Source organism: Spermophilus citellus, assembly GCF_964194105.1.
Source record: "Spermophilus citellus genome assembly, chromosome: 11".
In the NCBI taxonomy this organism is placed as follows: Eukaryota; Metazoa; Chordata; class Mammalia; order Rodentia; family Sciuridae; genus Spermophilus; species Spermophilus citellus.
In genome coordinates this window covers 135790190-135810231 of record NC_138192.1, presented here as the reverse complement: position 1 = coordinate 135810231, position 20042 = coordinate 135790190, and the positions used below count along the sequence as shown (strand labels likewise).

At 53.7% G+C, this 20042-nt stretch overlaps 1 protein-coding gene across 13 annotated transcripts in view; it reads right to left on the bottom strand.

Annotated features, from left to right (window-relative positions):
• SNED1 (sushi, nidogen and EGF like domains 1) overlaps window positions 1-20042 on the bottom strand; it is a 63469-nt gene that overhangs the window by 25824 nt on the left and 17603 nt on the right. For 11 of the 13 annotated variants that reach the window (XM_081261002.1, XM_081261000.1, XM_081261001.1 and 8 more), the window contains exons 3-16: window positions 19301-19441; window positions 18578-18740; window positions 16508-16633; window positions 16076-16189; window positions 14967-15080; window positions 14721-14834; window positions 7746-7871; window positions 7412-7516; window positions 7060-7173; window positions 6379-6495; window positions 4765-4881; window positions 4395-4511; window positions 4108-4221; window positions 3725-3898 (exon numbers count right to left, since the gene is read on the bottom strand). In XM_081261002.1, the coding sequence (XP_081117128.1) occupies window positions 3725-3898; window positions 4108-4221; window positions 4395-4511; window positions 4765-4881; window positions 6379-6495; window positions 7060-7173; window positions 7412-7516; window positions 7746-7871; window positions 14721-14834; window positions 14967-15080; window positions 16076-16189; window positions 16508-16633; window positions 18578-18740; window positions 19301-19441 (1756 nt within the window). The remainder of the gene's footprint in view (window positions 1-3724; window positions 3899-4107; window positions 4222-4394; window positions 4512-4764; window positions 4882-6378; window positions 6496-7059; window positions 7174-7411; window positions 7517-7745; window positions 7872-14720; window positions 14835-14966; window positions 15081-16075; window positions 16190-16507; window positions 16634-18577; window positions 18741-19300; window positions 19442-20042) is intronic. The other 2 variants (XM_081260999.1, XM_081261007.1) reach the window with 1 other exon arrangement.

The window sequence follows — 20042 nt, the reverse complement described above, 5'->3', positions numbered from 1 at the left end:
TATAAATGTTAGTAAGGATGTGGGGAAAGAGGTTCACTTATACACTGTTCACTTATACATTGGGACTGCAAATTGGTGCAACAACTCTGGAGAGCAGTATGGAGATTCCTCAGAAAATTTGGAATGGAACCACCATTTGACCCAGCTATCCCACTCCTGAGTTTATACCCAAAGGACTTAAAATTAGCATATTACAGTCACACAGCCACATCAATGTTTATAGCAGCTCAATTCATAATAGCTAAGTTATGGAACCAACCTAGGTACCCTTCAACAGATGAATGGATAAAGAAAATGTGGATGTATACACAATGGAATATTACTCAGCCATAAAGAGAAATGAAATTATGGCATTTGCCAGTAGTAAATGGATGGAATTGGAGACTATCATGCTAAGTGAAATAAGCCAACCCCAAACAAGAAACCAAAGTCCAAATGTTCTCTCTGATATGTGGATGATAACACACAATAGGGGGTGGGTAGGGAAGACTAGAGTACTTTGGTTTAGACAAAGGGGAATGAAGGAAAGGGAGGGGAAATGAGAATAAGAAAGATAGTGGAATGAATTGGACATAACTTTCCTATGTCCATGTATGAATACAAGGACCAGTGTAACTCCACATCGTTTATAACCAGAAGAAGGGGAAGTTGTACTCCACGTATGTATATGTTAAGACGTACTCTACTTTCGTGTATACAGAAAAGAACAAATTAAAAAATAAGTCACTTAACAGTGATAGAAGGGCCAGGCAGGGGGAGCTGGGGATGTAGCTCAGTGGTAAAACACCCCTGGGTTTAATCCCTGGTACCAAAGAATAGAATACAATAGCTCAAACCTGCATGGAGATTTTAAAATGCACCTTGTTACTACTAACTTTTTTTGCTTGTTCAGAGAATGCATTATCTTGGGTGTTCGCCTGCATAACAGTTCAAATCTTCTACCTCTCTGCTGTTTGTCTCCTTAGCCTGCAACCAACCAATTGGGTACACATTTTTAAATTTTAAGTTTATTTTAATATTTATCCTTTTGGGGATTTGCTGAGCTGCTTGGATCTCTGTGTTGACATATTTCTTCATTTTTTAGAAAAAAAATCATTCTCTCTCTGAATATTTCTTTTATCTACTGTGTCATCTGTTACCGGGACCCAGTTATGGACTTGTTTGCGATTGTCCCACAGACATCTGATCTCTGCCTGATGTTCAGCATTCATCTTTCCATTATTTGCTTTCGGTCATCTCCCCTCTGGTCCACAGGTGAAGAAGCTTTGTGGTCCTGGCTTTGAGTCCAGCTGAGTCTTCGTTTCAGATTGCACTTTCAGTCCTAGAATTTCTATATTGTTACACTTTAAATCTTTCTTTTCCCTGGTTGGGTACTCTATTATTTCATTAATTTCACCTCTTTTCCCCTCTGTTTTCTGGGCTACAGTGGCGTTTTAAATTCCTTGTCTGTGAATTCCAACATCTGGGGCGCATGTAGGCCTATTTTGATTGACTATTTCCTTCTAGATTACCATCATAATTCCTTGCTTCTCAGACACAGTTTGGACAGAAACACAGGGCCTGGGAGTGGGGCTCAAGGCACAGTGAGGGCCTGAGTTCCTTCTCAGCCCTGCAGCACACAAAGCCAGTGGAGACTCGGGTGACCACTCCTCCCTGGAATGAGCCCTATCCTGGGTGAGGCAGGTGGGCTGAGCAGCTTCTCTCTCCTTGATGCTCCCAGGAGCAGAGCTGGCTTGGGCTGCAGCACCCGTTCAAGTGGCTTCAGTTTGCAGTGGCTGTAAACACTCAGGCCTCTCTCTCTAGAGCTGGACTTGGACCCTGGCTTTGCGCCTGAGAAGGTCATGTGTGGGGAGAGCCAGTGGGACCTGAATCCCTGTGCCTGTGCCCACAGTATCGCGTGCTGGCTGGACTGCTCTGCTCCCCAAGGCACCTGCCCATGGTGGGGAGAGACACACCTGCAGTCTTTCTCACCTGCGAAGGGCTTGCCCAAACTGCTTGCACCCCAGATCTTGGACAGGTCGCAGACATGATCCCAGGCTTGGCGGTGTTTCTTCCAAGTCACACCAGAATGCCAGTGTCCATATGACCAATGTGTCTCCTTGGGGTTTAAACCACCTCCTGTGGCCTTACTTCTGATGCTGCTGTTGGTTCTTTTTCCTCTGTAACCTGCTCTTCTCTCCAGATGTGCAGATGTTCTCATTATCCCACAGCACCTTGGCATTTCCCTGTGATGTGGCTGGGCTCCCTTTCCTCCTGCGGGATGCGCCATGAGTCCTTCCAACTCATCCTTCTTCTGTAATCCTGGGAATTTAACTCACAGCTGCTAGGAGTTTTCTCTCTTGTATTTATCTTCTCTGTATATCTATATTTCTCTACACATTACAGCTCTCTTCTTCTTGGGTCCCTTTATCCAGGGTGGGCACTGTGCTTCACCCTCCTTTTGATGCACAGTCTTTCCCTCTTCTTCCAACTGTCTTCAACTTATTCTTCATTTATTTCCACTACTAAATTATGTTTATTTCAACTATTGTAGTCTTAAATTCTTTTATTTATAATTTCTCCTTAAAAACTATTGATCCTGTTTTGTATGGGCAACGCCAAGTTGAGCTTGTGCATCACTTTGTACTATTTATAGTGCAGTGGCTGTAAGCACTGAGGCCTCTCTCTCTACAGCGGGACTTGGACCCTGTGTTTGTACTGTACCATATGAAGCAGGCATGATCTAGAGTGTACTTGCTATTTTGTGCTGTTAGTCTGCTTTCTGTGCCCTCCACCCCCGGGGCATGCTGTCTGGACCTCATTTCCTACTCTGGAGTGGCTGTGCTTCTCGGGGGCCTCAGCGTCTTTCTGGTGAGCTCTTGTTCTCTTGAGGACACTGGCCTCTCATTTGGCAACAAGCTGGGGATAAGCAGCACTGGAAAGGTCTCTTGACAGTCAGGCATGAGCCTTGGGAGGTCAGGAGTAGAGGACAGATGGTTGTGAACCAGGCAGTCCACAGAGCTCTTCACCTGGGTAGGGCTGCACAGGGTGGGTTGGGCTTTGGGGACATTTGGGAGATATTAATGGGCTTATGTGCCCCATTCCTGTCTGGATGATGTCACCACCAGCCCTAAGCTTGTTGCTTAGAAATCCTTGTTTTATGAAAATCATGTAAACATCACACAGCTTTTCGGAGGAAGAGCCTGGATGCCTTGGCTTGGTGCAACACTCCTGCCATTGTGTCAGAGCCCCTGCGTCTTGAGGCCGCCTGCCTCCAGGTATGCACCCTAAGCTCCGGAGCAGACACAGGCAGGACCCAGAGGCAGTGCTCTCTGGGGCAGCCCTCTGCCGTGCCCTGCGTGTTGTGGGGGGTGGGGTGGGGGTGGGGGATGTTGTGCAAACACATATTCTGACACCACAGGTCTGGGTGGGTGGGAGTGCGAGGCAGGTCCTAGCCTGGGTCTGCTCCTTAGGACCCTGCACTTGGCCACGTCTTGGCCTTGGCGGCTTCATCTGCAGAGTGGGCCTGTAGGTGGTTGACCCTCTGTTCTGAGCTACTCTGAGGACAGGGAAGCCCTTAGTGAGGATGTTCCCAAGTAAAGTTGACAGGATCCACATCCTCAATGCACAGAGAGGAGACAGGGAAGCTGGGGCTGAGCCAAGGATCTGTGTCCCTCCACAGGAGGAAGCTGGCTGGTGGGGGTGTGTGTCCCGTCTACCCTCCCCTGAGGGCCCACGAAATCACCTAAGCACTGGGGGAGCTGACTCCAGACACCTTGCAGCAAGCAGATGCTGGTGTGGCTGGGGGCACTCAGGCTGTAGCCATGGTCGCATGTGTACAAAGCCACCGAGCCCGGGCGAGTCCCATTGAAGCGCACGGTGGCATGCTTCACCTCTTCTGGGCGGCCACAGTCCACCTCTGCAGGAACAAGAGCACAGCAGCCTGTCCAGAGCTGCCATTCCTCTGCTGGGCCAGGGTCTGAGGAGGCCCAGCTCGCACCCTTCTGGAGCAAGGTGCTGGACTTTTGGGCACTGGCAGTTTCTGAGGTTTCCTTCCTTTTTTCCTTCCCATCTCTGCCCGGTCCCACCCTTGGCATGACCCCGAGCCCAGTCCCCTGGATGGCTCACCTGCCTGGCACCGGTGTCCTGTGTACCCTGCTTGGCAGTGACAGGAGAAATCCGTGCCTAGATCCTCACAGGTGCCCCCATTTACACATGGGCTCTGGAAGCAGGGGGAGGGGGCTGAAAGAGAGCAGGAGGGTTCTCATCACCAAGTCCCCCAAAGGACTCTCAGATGCATGGGGGTGTCCTACCTCCTGAACCCAGATCCACCTCCTATACCTGTAGGACCCAGGCCAGCCCTGCCCACTGGGCCTATATCCACAGGAGAGTTCCCCTGCTGTTCCCAACCCTACCTATCTCACAGTGCCGCCCGGAGAAGCCTGGGGGACAGTCACACTTGTATTTGCCAATGTAGTGGAAGCAGGTACCACCGTTGTGACAGGGGCCGGAGGCGCAGGAGTCTGGTTTCCCTGAAAGCAGAAGGCACCCAGCAGGGTCAGGTGTCACGGCTAGACGCTTCCCTTCACCCCCACCCGATCCCTAACATCCTAGGGCTGGGAGCCTTCGTGATGGTCTTCCTGAGAGACACACTCAGGTGGCTGGGATGGGGGCTGGGGGTCTCAGGTGGAAGTTTGGTCCCCTCCCACTCTTCCCATGCTGATTCCAACTGATTGGGCCCAGTTCGGGGCTTGCCAGCCACCCCACTCCAGGCTGGGGCCGCACCGATCTCACAGTGCCTCCCGGTGAAGCGATAGGGGCAGCTGCAGTGGTATTCGCCACCTGACTCCTGGCACGTGCCCCCGTTCCGACAGGGCCCTGAGCTGCACAGGTGTGGCCGGGCTGTGGGGAAGGACAGAGACGATGGTGAGCACAGGACAGCCCACTGCTGGTGCCTTCTGCCCCTGGCCGGCCAGGCCTGCTTCTCGGCTGAGGCCAAGTTAGCCAGGACATACACAGGGGCAGGGCTTGCCGTCTGTAGACCCCTACTGAGCCTCAGGTGGGCTCTTTGGTGGAGAGCAGGCCCCACACCACAGCACATGACACTCCCTCCTCCCTGTTTGGCATCTGAAGCGGGGGGCCGGGGGGCTGAGTCGTGATTGATGTGACATCACCATCCACAGCAGTGGGTTCTGATTCCAGTGCTTTCTTGGCTCCTGAAGTATAGGTTGTGAGGCCTGTGCCTTAAAGGTGTGATTTGAATGGCAGTTGCCAATCAGACCTGCCTGTCTGTCCTCCCATCTTGACCACCACAGCTTGACAGGGCCTAGTGAGTTGAGTCCTTGGATTTCTTGCTGTCCTGCCAGGAAGGCACAGCCAGAGGGGGCCTTCCTATCCCTCAGAGTCCACCCCTCCTCTCCCCCACTCTACACCCTGGGAGGCTCACAGCTGCCAGTCCCACCTCTGAAAGCAGACTCCTGAATCCTCCCTGGGTCCCCCTTGGGGCTGTCCACACCTGTGGCTTCCTCTGCTCTCAGGAGTGGGGCCCCTGCAGGGAGCCTACGCAGTCCCTCAGGTGGGTACAGGGACGATGGTGCAGGGTGCTGGGTACTGGGAACCGGGCCTAGAGAGGGGTGGCCTCCAGCCCTTACGGGAGGTAGGCTGCTGCAGGAGAGTGCAGATGAGTTCTGGGCAGGGCCCAGGACGGGGGCCGTGGTTCCAGGAGCATATGGAGGAGGAAAGCTCAGCAGGTCTGGCAAAGAACTGAGCAGGGGCCGCTGCTCTTGTGAACCCCCTTTCTTGCTGCAGGAGTGGGAGAGGCCAGAGGGGTCTCAGGGGCCACTGTCAGGGACGGGTGAAGAGCAGCAGAGGTGTCTGGGAAGCTCCTAGGTGGATCAGATCGGGTATTGGCTCTCCAGAGACGCCCAGGCCTGAGCTGGGATAAAAGGCCTGACCACACTGGACTCTGGCCAAGGGATGCCTGAGATGCTGGGAGATGAAGGCTGTAAAATGTCTACATTCTCCACATTTAATAAGGATCAACAAACTTCTAATGAAATGCTTTTTTAAAAAACTCCATACAATGATTCTAAGATCTATTTGGAAAAATGCTGAGCAGAAAGAAAGTAAAGCCCGTTCTGAGGGATGCAGATCAGAACAAATGACAAAAAAGACAGTCAAAATAATGAGGCGCTGTTCCGGATAAGTCCGACAGAGCAGCATCGCCAGGGAGGTCCCAGAGTGATCCCAGGAAAAACCCGAAGATGCTCGGAAATAGAACCGTTGGCCTGCGCACCGGCGCTCTCCAGGGTGCTGACCCCGCAGCATCCCCGCAGGCCCCGCCCCCGGCAGCGTCCCCGCCCCCCGCAGCGTCCCGCAGGCCCCGCCCTCCTGGGGCACCTTTCTCGCAGTGCCGGCCGTGGAATCCGCGCGGGCACTCGCACGTGTAGGAGTCGTCGTGGGAGTCACAGGAACCTCCATTGAAGCAAGGGTCTGAGTCGCAGGGCGATGGCAGGGCTGCGGGGGGAGGGCACGCAGAGGCCGGTCCTAGAGCATGTGCTGCCAGGGTCGCCTAGGAATCCTGACTGGAGCCAAGGCCACTTAAAATATTCTGTGGACTCAAAGGCTCCTCCCTGGAATTTCTCATTCTGGTTTTAGCATAATTCACCCTCGCTCTTCATGGGGTAGCACTGAGCTGTGACTCATAAATGTCTTATCATCACTGCTGGCAAACTCGACATGTGCAGAATTATGTCATGAGGTTAAGCATCTTTACACTAGCAAATAAATAGTAGTAAGTGCAAATACCCCAATTATGTATGCACTAAGCGTTTCAACAGATTTGCGGGGGGAGGGGCTAGGGAATCCACACGTGTTGCCTGTGTCCGGGTCAAAGTCTTTCTCCCTCCGCGCCCTCCGCCCACACTGCAGGAAAAGCTGTTGCCAGAGGCCCCTCCACCTGCAGGGCTGCTGGACAGACAGCAGCACTGGCCCTACCCGCGTGGTGCTGCCTTCTCCTGCAGGACACCCCACCCCTCCTCTTTGGCCAGGACCCCCGCAGGCCCTTCTGGAGCCACTGACCGTGGGTGACATTGTGGCCCGTGTGGCAGACACACAGGTAACTCCCACCGTACTCCATGCAGTAGCCTCCGTCTGGGCACTGGGTGTTCATGTTGCAGGGTGTGGCTGTGACTTCTGCAGAGAGGAAGAGGATGCTCCCATGTGGGCCTGTATTCCTGGGGACCTCAGGTCCTCGACAAGGGTGGGGCTGCCCAAGACCCAGTGACCCTGCTAGGGAGACCAGGGTGGAGCACTTCTGCAGCCACTCGCCTCTCCCACACAGGGTGGCAGTGAGGGTTATGGGACCCTGCTGATAGGGATGCTCGACAGAGCAGGATGACTGCCGCCCCCCCCCCCTCGGGCCGACACCTACCAAATTCACACAGGAGTCCAAAGAACCCTGGGGGGCACTGGCAGAAGGTAGTGTTGGTACCCAGGCACCTGCCTCCGTTTCGGCACTCACAGTCACTGGGGATTCCTGCCACAGGGAGGGAGAGGGTCCTACTGTAGGGGCACAGAAGATGGGCTCTCCCACCTGCCCTGCCTGGCCACCCTCCCACAACCACTGTGTGTACACACACATCCTCACACACCTTCTCTCGGGAGCTTCCTGCATGCACACCCTATGGAAGGACCCTCCCTGCTTTTGCTACCCACGGGCAGAGCTGGGTCCTCCTGCCCCAGCCCTGGGGTATAATCCAACGCACTCTCCGTGCAGTCCAGGCCCATGAAGCCTTCCGGGCACTCGCACACGTAGCCCTGGTCCGCATCCACACAGGTGCCCCCGTTCTGGCAGGGGGCAGAGAGGCAGGCATCAGGCACTGAGTGGCTTCCTGCAAGAAAGGCCGTGGTCACAACTGGCCACTTAGGAGTGGGGAGAATGCAGGCACCCCCCAGGAGGAGAAGAGCTACGTTCTGGCTGGTTTTGCACCTCTGTTCTCAGTGTCAGGTGGGACTTTAAGCCAGAGGCTTATTTTCTGGAAAATGATTTATAGCTGCTCTGCCCCCTGTACCTCAGCACCTGCCGGCTCCTTCCTGGTTTCCTGGAAGTGCATTTCCTGCTATAAATTTTAATACCTGTACATGCAGCTCTGGGAAGCCAGCCCAAAGCCAGAGCCCCTAGGCACTCCTGGTCAAACATTCCCCTTGGTAAGATTATTGGGATTTTGCAGGTGTCTTTCTGTTGATTCTTAGTTTAGCTTTGTTCTGGCCAGAAAACATAATATTTTTTACTGAGCCTCATGTTATGGCCAGCAGTGGCCTATCATGGGGATGCTCCATGAATTCTTGCAAAGAATGTGTGTACTCTTGGAACACCTGTTAGGCCAAGTCCAAGTCTTCCGTAGCCATGTTGATGTTTCATGTGTTCTGTGAATTACTGGAATCATCTGTAATCATGGATCTGCTTCTTCTTGCAGTTTGTCAGGTTTTGTGTCATGTATTTTGATACACATTAGTAGGGCTAACAGGTGCAAGTATACTTAGGTTGTCTTGATGAATTGATCCCTTTACCATTATAAAAGGTTCCCTCTTTTTACTCCTGTAACTAAAATTCAAGCTATCTGATATTAATATAGCTTACTGCAACCTCCTCTTGATTATCATTTGATCAATTTTTCAGGTACATTTAAAATTCATCTTTATAAATTAATATACAGTAAAACTGGCATTTTTGGTGTAACTGCTATGAATTTTAACACTGTATAGATTTGTGGAACCCCACCACAACCAGGATACAGAACATCCCATCATTCCAGAGGCTTCGCGTTTTGTTTCTTCAGAGGTTTGGACCCCTGATCCTCTGAGCTCCTGGCCACCACAGCTGCCCATCACCGCAGTGTGGCCTCTTCGAGAATGCCAGGTGAATGGAACGTGGCAGAGCTCTCACGTGGCCCTGCAAGCTCGTGTGTTGGAGGCCTGGTCCCCAGCTGACGGCACTCCTGGGAAGCAGTAGGAACTTTGGGGATGTCATTAGGGTGTGTCCTTGAAGGGGATCCTGGGGCCCTGGTCTATCTCGTCCTTCTCGGTGCTTCCTGGCTGCCCTTACGTGAGCAGCCTCCTCCACCATGTGCTTCCGCCATGAAGTCCTGCCTCACCGAGGCCCAAAGTACAGACGGTGCTCTCTGAAACAATGAACCCTCAAACCTGGCCTCCTTTAGGTGGTCTCTCTCAGGGGTCTGTCACGTGACAAAGGCCGCGTCACACACATGCAGGGATCTCTTCCCTAGAGTGCTGCTGAGGTCATCTCAGTGAGTGTGTACGGATGAGCTCCCTTTGAGACGGGTGTTTTCCATTGTCACCACAGTTTATCTGTCCACTCACCCAATGCAGGAGACTTGAGAGTTAGGTTTCTGGTGAACATAAATAGACACGATTAAACACTGTGTAGAGTTTTGCAGTTTTCATTTCTGTAGGGTGAATACCTAGGAATAGGATGCTGGGCCACATTATAGGTGTATGTGTAACATATAAAAACTGCCACGTTGTTTTTAGAGTGGCAGAACCATTTTGTAGTCACCCCCATTGTGGGCGAGTCCACTGCTCTGTGTCCACACCAGATCGTCACCACATCTTCTGGACACTGCAGTCCGTGTGGGGGGTATCTCACTGTACCCTGGGGCTAGCATCTCCCTCATGGCTACTGCCAATGACGAGAACACCTCCACCTGCCCTCCACCTGTATGCTCCTGTGGTTGTGCGTCTTAAGTCTCTTGTCCATTTTATGATTGAGTTCTTTTCCCACATCAAGTCCTTTATCAGAGGTGAGTTTTCCAAATATTTTCTCCCCGTCTGTATTTTGTCTTTTCATTCTTTTAACTATGTCTTTCACAGTGCAAAAGCTTTTAATTTGGGCAAAGAAGTCTAATTTATCTATTTTTTTCTGATATAGATAATGCTTTTGCTGAGGCCAGGTTACCAATATTTTTTTTCACATTTTCTTTTAAAAATGTTATAGTTCTACATTTTCCATTTAGGTTTATGCTCCATTTTGAGTTAATATTTGTATAAGGTGTGAGGTTTGAGTTTTGTTTTTTGTTTTTGCATAAGTAAAATTTCAATCCCATTTGTTGGAAGGATCATCCTTTATCCACTGAATTGCTTTTATATATTTTTCAAAAGTTAATGGACCATATTTGTGTGAATCTGATTTTGAATTCTCTCTTCTGGCCCATTGACCCATTTGCCAGTAACATGTGGTTGTCTTCAGTGTAGGTTTATAGTTAGTCTTAACACCTGGTAGTGCAAATCCTCAATATTTATTCTTCTTTTTCAAAATTGTTTTGGCTATTCATATAAATTCCCATATAAATTTTAGAACAATCTTGTCTATATCTACAAAAAAAATCCTGCTGAGATTTTGGTTGGAATCCTATTAATTAATCAATGTGGGGAAAACTGACATCTTTACTTTACCATGTTGACTCTTCTCATCCATGAACATGGGGTGTCCAACCATTCACTTAGACTTCCTTTGGCTTCTTTCATCATTATTTCATAGGCTTAATCATACAAATTCTGTGCATTTTGTAAGATTTACATCTAAATTTTTATCTTTAGGGGAACTATTATAAAAGGTATGGTCTTTAAACTTTGGATCAGATCCCACATGCCTAACCTGGGGGAGCCCAAGAGTTCATAAATAGCTTCCTAAAGTTGCTGAACCCAGGTGCAACCCCTGCTCAGTCTCCATGAGCTCTCTGGGTTACTCTTCTTGGTCCTGTGGCTAGAAAGCTGAGCTTTCAATGGCCCTCCCTACCATCTGCTCCTGTGACTGTACTTGTGGTGGGGGGCAGAGAAGGACAATAACACTGTGAGGTCCCCACAGTGGGCCTCCATGGGCCCTGCTTCTGGAGCCTGGCCACAGGAATTACTGGGCTCTCCTTTGTCTCACTTTTGGTTTCAGAGTGACTTTGAGTCCAAACTGAGGGGATACCAGAGAGGGGAAGAAAAGTAAACTCACCACTGGCTCGGTGGCACTTCTTGGCTTGGTCTCCTTCCCCAGTCCACCTGCTACTATTTACTTCCCCGAGTCCTCAGATAGCTACTCCACGCATTCTGTCCAGGGTTTACGGCTGCATTCAGTGGGAGAGACAGGATAGAGTGTGCTTACTCTATCGCACTCAGGACTAGAAACCCGTCCGTCACTCTGAAATGATCTGCCCTGCCTCGCTTGGTTTGAGTTTCTTTAAACAGTGTCTTGATGGGTTTTGGTTTTTGATTCACTGACAACCTCATCTCTAACTGGTGCCTTTGGTGTACATCTTACTGAACTACAGATGTGACTAGATTGAACCTGTCGTCTTGTATGAATCTGTGTGTCCTGATGCTCCTTTGTTACTTTTTTCCTACCTCTGGATTGATTAAGCATCTACCATTCTACCCCCACAACTGGTTTTAGTTTATCTTGTTTTTTTACTTGTTGCTCTAGAGATTACAATGTTTATCTTTTACTTAAAACTTATCTTTTGCCTTTACCTTTAAGTAATATTATGCCACTTTATATAACATGAGGCTTTTATAATATACTTCCATCTCTTCCTGTCTTTTATGCCAGGTTGATAAACTATGGTCCACAGACCAAATCTCGCCTGCCACTCATTTTAAAAATTAAAGATTTTTTTGGCACCCATCTATGCCATACATTTGTGTCTTATCTATGGCTGATTTCCTATCACAATGGCAGAGCTGAGTAGCTGTTTTCAAGGCCAAAAGTATTTATCTGGTCCTTACAGAAAGTCTGCACCACCTTGTATGATAGTTTATTCCTACCTATACTATAAACACCATAATATATCACTACTTCATTTTTCAAACTTTCTTTTTGTACTGGGTATTCAACCCAGGAGTGCTTCACCACTAGTTACATCCCACCCATTTTTATTTTTATTTTGAGACAGGGTCTTGCTATGTCACTCAGGCTAGCCTTGAACTTGCAACCCTCCTGCCTTAGCCTCTGTAGTCACTGGGATTATAGGTGTGCAACACCACATCAGGATACTACCTCACCTTTAGAATAAAAATTGCTTATTTTTAAATTGTCTTTAAGGAGCTTTTGAAGTAAGAAAGTCTTTTAGCTACAGATTGGTAGTTCCTAACATTCTGTACTTTGTGTGAACCCAGAGTTTACACAAAGGATCATTTTCCTTTCATCTGAAACATTTGACATTTTTACAACACAGACAGGCCGATGAATGCTCTTGGCATTTGTTCATGTAAAAAAGTCTTCATTTCTCCTTAATTTCTGAAAGATAGTTCTGCTCTGCCGATAGTTTTTTCTTTCAGCACTGAAATGACGTCACTCGTGTGTGCTGGTCAGTGCAGCTTCTGGCGAGCCTGCCGTCACTCAGGTTCTCTGGATGTGAGACGTGTCCCTTTGCTGCTGCTGAGACACGTGGCTTGTGCTGGGCCCAGCCGTGCTCATCGGGTATCTGTGTGTGGTTTTCCTCCTGCTCTTCTCGAGCACTTGGGCTGAGTTTTCATCAACTTTGGAAGGTACTTGGCTGTCATTTCTTCTGTACTGTTTATGGGACTCCCTCTTCCCACCTCTTCCTCTCCCGTGGACTCCAGGTGCACAGATCCAGGCCTCTTGGGGGTGTCCTGTGGGCCACAGATCACCTGTGCTTCCTGGACACTTTCTGAGTTGTTTCTATTCCTCTCCCTCCTTCTCGTTCGTTGGACCTCCCTCTGCAGCATCTAACCTGCTGTCACAATCCAGTGTACTCTAAAAATTCAGACATAGTTTTCATCACTACAGTTTCTTTTAAAAGTATTTTGTACTTCTCATTATTCCCTTTTCCTCCCTCAACAGTCTTGAGAATGTGCAGCATTCTCCTACGAGTGTCTGAATATTTATAATGATGCTTTTGTCTCTGTTTCTGCTGATCTATTTTTCTCCTGGATATAGGTCACGTCTGACTTCTCTGCTGGCCTGACGTCTTTGACTGGGTAGCTGGGGTTCCGGGCCCTGCGTAGGCCTGTTGTGCTGTTTGGGGAGTGTAGGATGTTCCTGCGTGGGGTCGAGACCTGGGATCCGCTTGATTCTTTTGGACTTCCTTCTGACGCCGTGGGGCAATCAGCTCAGTCCTCACCTCAGCCCGGCTTTCTCCATAGCTGAAGGCTCCTCCTGAGGCGCTCTCCACCCTGGCCCTGGTGTGCGGAGTGCTCTCCGCTCTGGCAGGTGTGGGTGACTTTCCGAGCCCTGTTGGAGATGGGAGTCGCTTTCTGGTGTTGTGCTCTAGCTTGGCGGATTCCCCCCACCCAGATCACACTGAAGCCAAGACTCCAGGCCCTTCCTGATCTCACGTCCCATCCCCCCACCCATAGCTCCATCTGTTCTGGTCTGAGCCCCCAACCTCTGTTTGAGCCTTCAAACCTGAATCTTGCTCCTCGATTCAGGGCTCCTGACCCTGGACCCCTCCCTGCAGAGCAGCCTGGGTGCTCCGACAGCACCTGGGGTGACTGCAGGGCTCCCCTCTCCACTGCCTTCCTCTCGGGGATGGCAGCCCTCGGCTGTGTTGTCCAGGGGCTGAAGTCAGGGCACTGGCAGGCTTTGCTTGGCTTTCTGGTTGTCGACAGTGAGAGGGGAATTTCCAGAGCAGTTCGCATGAGAGCAGCCACTCTGTAGTCTCCAGTTCATTGGTCAGTTCCCATGAACTCTGGTTACACTGTCAGGGCTGGCGCTTTGTACGTAGCTAGCGAACTTACATCAGTGATCCAAGTGTCAGTTCTGTGGCTTTTGTATGTTTTGGGATGGAGTCTCCTTTGTTGCCCTGGCCTCAAACTACTGGGCTCATGTGATCCTCCCACCTTAGCCTCCAAGCAGCTGGGGCTCTAGGCGGACACCAGGCACTCTGCCTGTCCTGCTGTTTTTATTATTCACTTCCATTTGCATTATTATGCTGTGTCAAACATGATTTATTTGTAAAAATCTTTGGAAACCACTTACCTGCTTTTTTGACACGAGTTTAGTGAACCACCTGAGGAGTGAACTGCAACCCCGGTGTGAAGGCAGCCAGCAGGCCAGGTGCCCCCCGCCCCCCGCCCTCTGCACTCCAGCCTGCCCCCTGGGGACGCTCTGCCTGGATGGCCATGGACATGGAGAAGGATTGAAGGCAGTGGCCATCTGTGTCTTTCTCATGGTTAAATTAACTTCCTTCTTATTTTTTAAAGCCAAAAATGAATTTGAAGAGTCTCTCAGCACCCAGGGCACAGCAGCCCCTGCACCTCCAGGGGTCTGCCCCATGGGTGGGCCTGGGGTCAGAGCAGTGCTGACACTGAAGGGTTTGGTGCTTCAAAATCTCTAGTTGGCCTCTTCCTGGGTCTACTGTCACGACCCACGTTTAAAACAACAGGAAATGGCAGCAGGTCCCCCTGCAGGCACTGAAGGCCGGCCTCCTTTCTAACTCCCCGGAGGGTTCTGGGTCAGGAAGATGTTATAAGGCCGTGACACTAAGCTGGAAGAGGAGGTCTGTTCTTGCATTTTGCAGAGGAAATCAAGGGCCAGACCTTTCCCTGAGCAAGAGAAGACCCTCACCCAGCCTCACACAGCTTGCTCCCTGCTCTGCAGGCCCCGGCTCAGGAGGGGATGGGAAGTGGGGAGAGAGCAGGGACCTCCCCAAGCCAGAGGCAGATGTGGGGTTGAGCTGGACAGTGAGGCAGGACACGGGCATGTGGCCAGCTACCTGTCTCGCAGCGAGGTCCCTCGAAGGGCTCCACACACACGCAGGTGTAGTTCCCCACCAGGTCGACACATGACCCTCCATTTAGGCAGGGGTCAGAGCCACACTCGTCCACATCTGGGGGCAGCAGAGGTGGGAGGCTGGCTGAGCCCAGGTTGGACACCCCGGGCCCAGCATCTGGCTGGGAGGGGAACCTCTCCCAGCACCACCCACTTCCCCTGGCCCTTCGCCCAGAGAGTCACTGCTCACCCGTCTCGCAGGTGGCCCCTGTGTACCCGGCCTGGCACACACACACGGCAGAACCACTCTCCGCCTGGCACTGGCCACCATTTTGACACTCTGTGCTGTCGCATGGGGATAGGGCTGCATGAAGGAGGAGAGGACGGCATGTTGGGTGCCTGGCTGTGCTACTGATCAGCAAAGACCCAGGACACCTGCTGAGCCCCTCCCTGAACTTGCTACACCCGCAGAGATGGTTTCTGTGACCTGCAGTGCTGAGGTGGCTGCGATCCGGACCCTGGGCTAACCCCCGTGTGTTCTATGAATGACTCTCACATTGTGCCAGAGCAGCAGGCTGAGCCCGAGGGCAGGTGGTCACCATGCTTTGGTTTTAAGGGGCTCCCTTGTGTAGCTCTCCAAGCACCACCCCACAGTGAGGCTCGGGCCAGGAGGGGGACCCGCCTTTCTTTGTCAAGAGGTCAAGGGCCAGGGGAACCCAAGGGGCCCCAACTAAGGTGCTGGTCAAAGTACAATTATATGAGGCTGAATCGTCCAGGAACAGCTCCAAAGAGCCAGGCTCTGAGGAGAGGGCCAGCCCCCGGTGGTCTGGAAGCAGGAGTGGAGAGGAGAAGGACCCAGCCCATGCCCGGGCTCTGAGACCCTGGGCTGGGGAGAAGGGGTGTCCTTGGACCTGCTGGCTCAGGAGGCATGGGCAGGTGGAGGGGGGCTGGGGAGTCTGTGTTCCCTGAGCACACCGCTGGGCCCTCCTCACCCTAGAGCTGGCCCAGGAACTCCAGGAGTCCCTGTCTTCCCGTCGAGCTGTCTGGTGGGCCTCATCGAGGCTCTACTGATGGTCTGGCCTTGACGTGGGCCTGGGCGCTGACCCAGACACCCGCCTCCATCAGGGCTTCACTCCCACTCCGCATCAGGGCCTGGACACCACGTCTCTTGGGGTCACTCCTCTTGTTCACCCACGGGCAGGACTTTTGCCTAGTGCCTCCCCCACCGCCGACAGCCTCTCTGGGTGGCCGACAACTGAGGCCGAGCCCCTCCAGGGCCTAGACCTCAGCCTCTCTAACCCCGGGTCCGACTCTCTTGCAGCAGCAGGGTCATGGGGCCTGCTGGCAGGTTCTTCTTACCTGACTCACAGGTGGGTCCCCTGAAGCCAGCTGGGCATTCACAACTGAAGCTGTTGACACCATGGGTGCAGGTCCCGCCATTCTGACACGGGTGTGAAGCACACTCGTTCACATCTGAAACGGGCAGGCTGGGCTTCAGTGGAGGACATAGGGCTGGGAGGAGCCACCACAGCCTTGGGTGGGGTGGGGGATAAATGGCCAAACTGAGCTTGACTCAGAGAAGGCCTCCAGGGACAGCAGCAGTACCCGCCGGCCGTCTTCACTGCCACAGAGCCACAGCTTTTGCCCCTCAGCCATCCCCACAACAGAGGGACAGAAACCCTGACTCAGGCCTTCAGGGTCACCGCCTGCACCAGCAGCACTCCTGAGCCCAGTGCAGCCAGGGGGCCGGTCCCCTCAGTGAGCACCCTGTTCCCCCGGGCCATGACTCACCCAGGTGGCACCTCCGCCCTGTGAAGCCTGCGAGGCAGGAGCACGTGTACGAGGGGTTGCCGGTGACACAATCATCGATGCACTTGCCACCGTTGAGGCACGGGCGCAGGGCCAGGCACACAGAGGCTGTGGGCATAGGAAGGAGCCCGAGTCTCATGTCAGCCCCGAGGACTTGGGCCAGAGAGCCGCTCATATACACTATGTCCTCCTTCCCTCCCTTGGTCCCCAAGGTCACCTGGTGACCATGGGCAGCAGCACACCCAGGCTTTCACTGCCCAGGTCCTGGTCTGCAGGGAGCCCTGTGTGACGGAGGGGTGCTGCCTGCTGGAGCTCCGGCTGGCAGTTAGTGCCTCAGCTTTGACTTTGCCTTTGGTGAAGGCACACCCCCAGAATCACACCCACAGCCCCTGCTTGTCCCCTGAATCTTCTCCGGCTCTGCCATGGGCAATTCTGAGGCCCAGGCACCCCTCTGGGTTTCCTGGCATGTCAAAGGAGAGGCTGGCAGTCAGCCATCAGAGCCCTGTTTCTCCTGCCACCAGGAAGGGGCCCCAAGACCTCCACACCCTGACCTGCCGTAGCAGACAGCCAGGAGAAGCAAGGCTGTTGAACCTGTGGCTGATAAGCACAAATCAGCAGGTGACAACAGCGTCTCGAGGACTTGGATTCCTGTTGCTCAGAGGGTCCCAGGGAGACTCCTGGAAGGACCCCGTGCTGCCCGCCCAGCCTCCCTATGCTTGGCACCTGCTGAATGGTGCTGCCTGTGGGCCCTGCTTTCTCAGAATCCGACTTCCAGATGTGGGTGCACTGCCTCTCGGCACACACTGACCCCCTGCTGATGGGCCACGTTGGTGGAGTCCTCAGAGCTGACCCTGGTGCTGGACAGTGTGCACGCTGCTGCGAGGCTGGCTTGGAGCACTGCAGTGTCCCCGCCCGCAGGGGTATCAGGGACCTGGAGGCCCCTCTAACTGTTTATCCAGAGATCTTGGACAGTGGGCAGGAGGGCCCCCAAGGACTGGCAGGACCCTCTTCTGAGGGCCCCTTTCCCCAGGCTCGTAGTTCACAGCTCCAGGCATGGCCTGCCCAGAGGAGCCCACCTGCACCTTCCCCTCAACCCCACCCCATACCTTGGCCAATGGCAGGCCACCTGACTTCACTGGCCCACCCAAAGCAGTGGTTGGGAGTGGATGTCTGCACCTATGTGCACCCTCAGCTGCCCGTGCCAGATCCGTGGTGGAGCCTGGAAAGGCTCTGATCTGAGACACCCAGCCTGGGGCTCCCCAGCTTGGGGGTGGGGGCGAGGTTCCTGGACGCAGGCCCACGGAGTGCCTACTCCCTAAGCTCAGACTCAAACTGGGGCCGACTCGTAGTCTGCTTTGTGGGCAGCCTGTGGCTCGCAGGCCTCTCCCCAGAGGTGGGCACTCAGGAGTGTCTCCCCGGCCAGTAGATGCCTGGTGCTCCTCCCTCTTGGTCACTGTGTGTGTGCCTGCCCCTGCAGCTGGTCTGGCGGGTCCCCAGCATTGTCCTGGCTCTCTGGAATGGTGCTGGGAAGAAGCACCCAGCTTGGGGTGGGCTCGGGCCCAGAGGTGGGAGGGGAGGCAGCTCGGGGTGGCCTCTCTGTGGCACCGGCTGGGCTTGTGAGGAGCAGCTCCCCCACATGCCTGGGCAGTCACCTGACGTCTCGTCTCCCGAGGCTGCACGCACCAGCACGGGGGGTCCCAGGGTCCATGCTGTCCCAGGGCCGTCTGCTCGTGCAGGAGGGACAAGCCCCATCAGCCTGCACGGTCAGATGGAGGGACCTGGGGACCACCCAGTCTGTACCAGGCCCAGGCTGGTCACAACCCCAGCCCCTAAGTGTGGGCCCACGCCTGTGGTCCCAGCCTACATCAGGAGCCCATAAGCCCCTGGGGAAACCGGCTCAGGGTCGAGCCCCAGGACCGGCCCAGTTCCTGTGCTTCCAGGAGGGCGGGCCTCACCTCGTCCTCACGTGGTCCCCCTGCCCTGGGTCAGCACCCCACCCAGCCCCTCCTGTAGGCCCCCATTCCTCAGCCCTCCCCGCCCTGAGCCTCTTACTTGTATGGCCGCAGCCCCCCACGCGCACCTGGGCATCATCGATTCTGAACGCCCAGCGCCCGGGCACACCCACGTTGGTGGTGGTCTCCACCTCTGCCATGTCCGCGGTGCGCGAGCCAGGGATGTTGAAGTAGCGCCGCCCGTCGCCCGCATTGAAGCCTGCCTGGGGTGGGGGCCGGAGGGAGACAGGTCTCCTTACATTTCCTCGACCCTTCCCTGGGTGGCCCAGGTCAAAGAGGGTGGGGCAGAGGGCCTGGTGCCTGGGACTCTGCACATGTCAAGTCCTAGCCAGGCCCTGAGGTCAGCCCGCCTTGCCCCAGCCAACAGGAGCACTGGCCCTGTTCCCTGACCCAGGCCTCCAGCCTCACCCCTGGGCTTCTGGGCCTCCCGGAGGGCCTTGGGGCCGGAGAGGGTCCAGAAGATGAGTGGAGGCCACACTGAGGGTGGGGGCTTCCGGTCACGTTTGTATCTGTCAATCAAGAGCCACTGTAAGGAGGATCAGGGGACCATGGTGCCTTTGAGCCTGAGGATTTCTGTAGTTCTGGGCAGTGAGGGGCCTCCTTGGTTGTGCCTTGTCACTGTGACCTCCTCACTCTGGCTTCTGCAGGGTGGTGGGGCAGATCTGCCTACAGTGGCCCCAGCCTCGCTCCTTCAGGTTATGACAGTCCCAGCAGGAGGAATAGGGGCCCCTGGATACCAAGTACCAGCCCCACCGTGACCTACCTGGGCTGCGATGCCCCCCAGGCCAGCAGAGTTGCCCCCGCTGCTGGCATGAGTGCCTGTGGTCCAGGAGATGGACTCGTAGTTGAAGATGGTGAAGGAGGACTTGCCATTGGTGACCAGCACCGTCTGGAACGTATTGACCTGTGTAGGAGAGAGGGCTGGGCAGGGGCTGCAGTGAGGCCCTGCTCTGGGCCTACTCAGTGTCCGCCCCACAGGGGGACAGTCAGCCAGGCAGGAGTGCCAGGGCCCAGTGCACAGCACCCCGCCTGGCTGCATGGGCCGTGAGTGACGTGCACTGGGTGGAGGCCGCCTAGGACACCAAGCAGACTGGGCCCACCCACGAGGACGCGGCTCTGCAGTGGCTTAGTGCTCACTTGGCCAAGTCCATGAAATTTCTTGTGTGAAATGAACAAAAATGTAAAAAGAAAAAAGGGGGATGATACAAGGGAACTAGAGAAGAGCCGTTCTGAATCCTCAAGGTTTATGATCCGTGTTCCATGGTGGGCAGTGTCCATGTAAGAGATGTCATTTTACTTCGGGGTGAGGAATTGGGACAGTTCAAGAAACGACCTGGGACACACGGGAAGCTTCCCGAGAGAGAAGAGACTCCGAGCCTGCTTTGACACAGTGCCCGATTAATCCCAACCAAGCGTGGCTTTAAAACACAGCCATGGAAATCCTAGAAGGAAAGAGGCCATGTGTCCACACCTCGTGAAGAAAAGGACCTTTGAGTATGACCTTT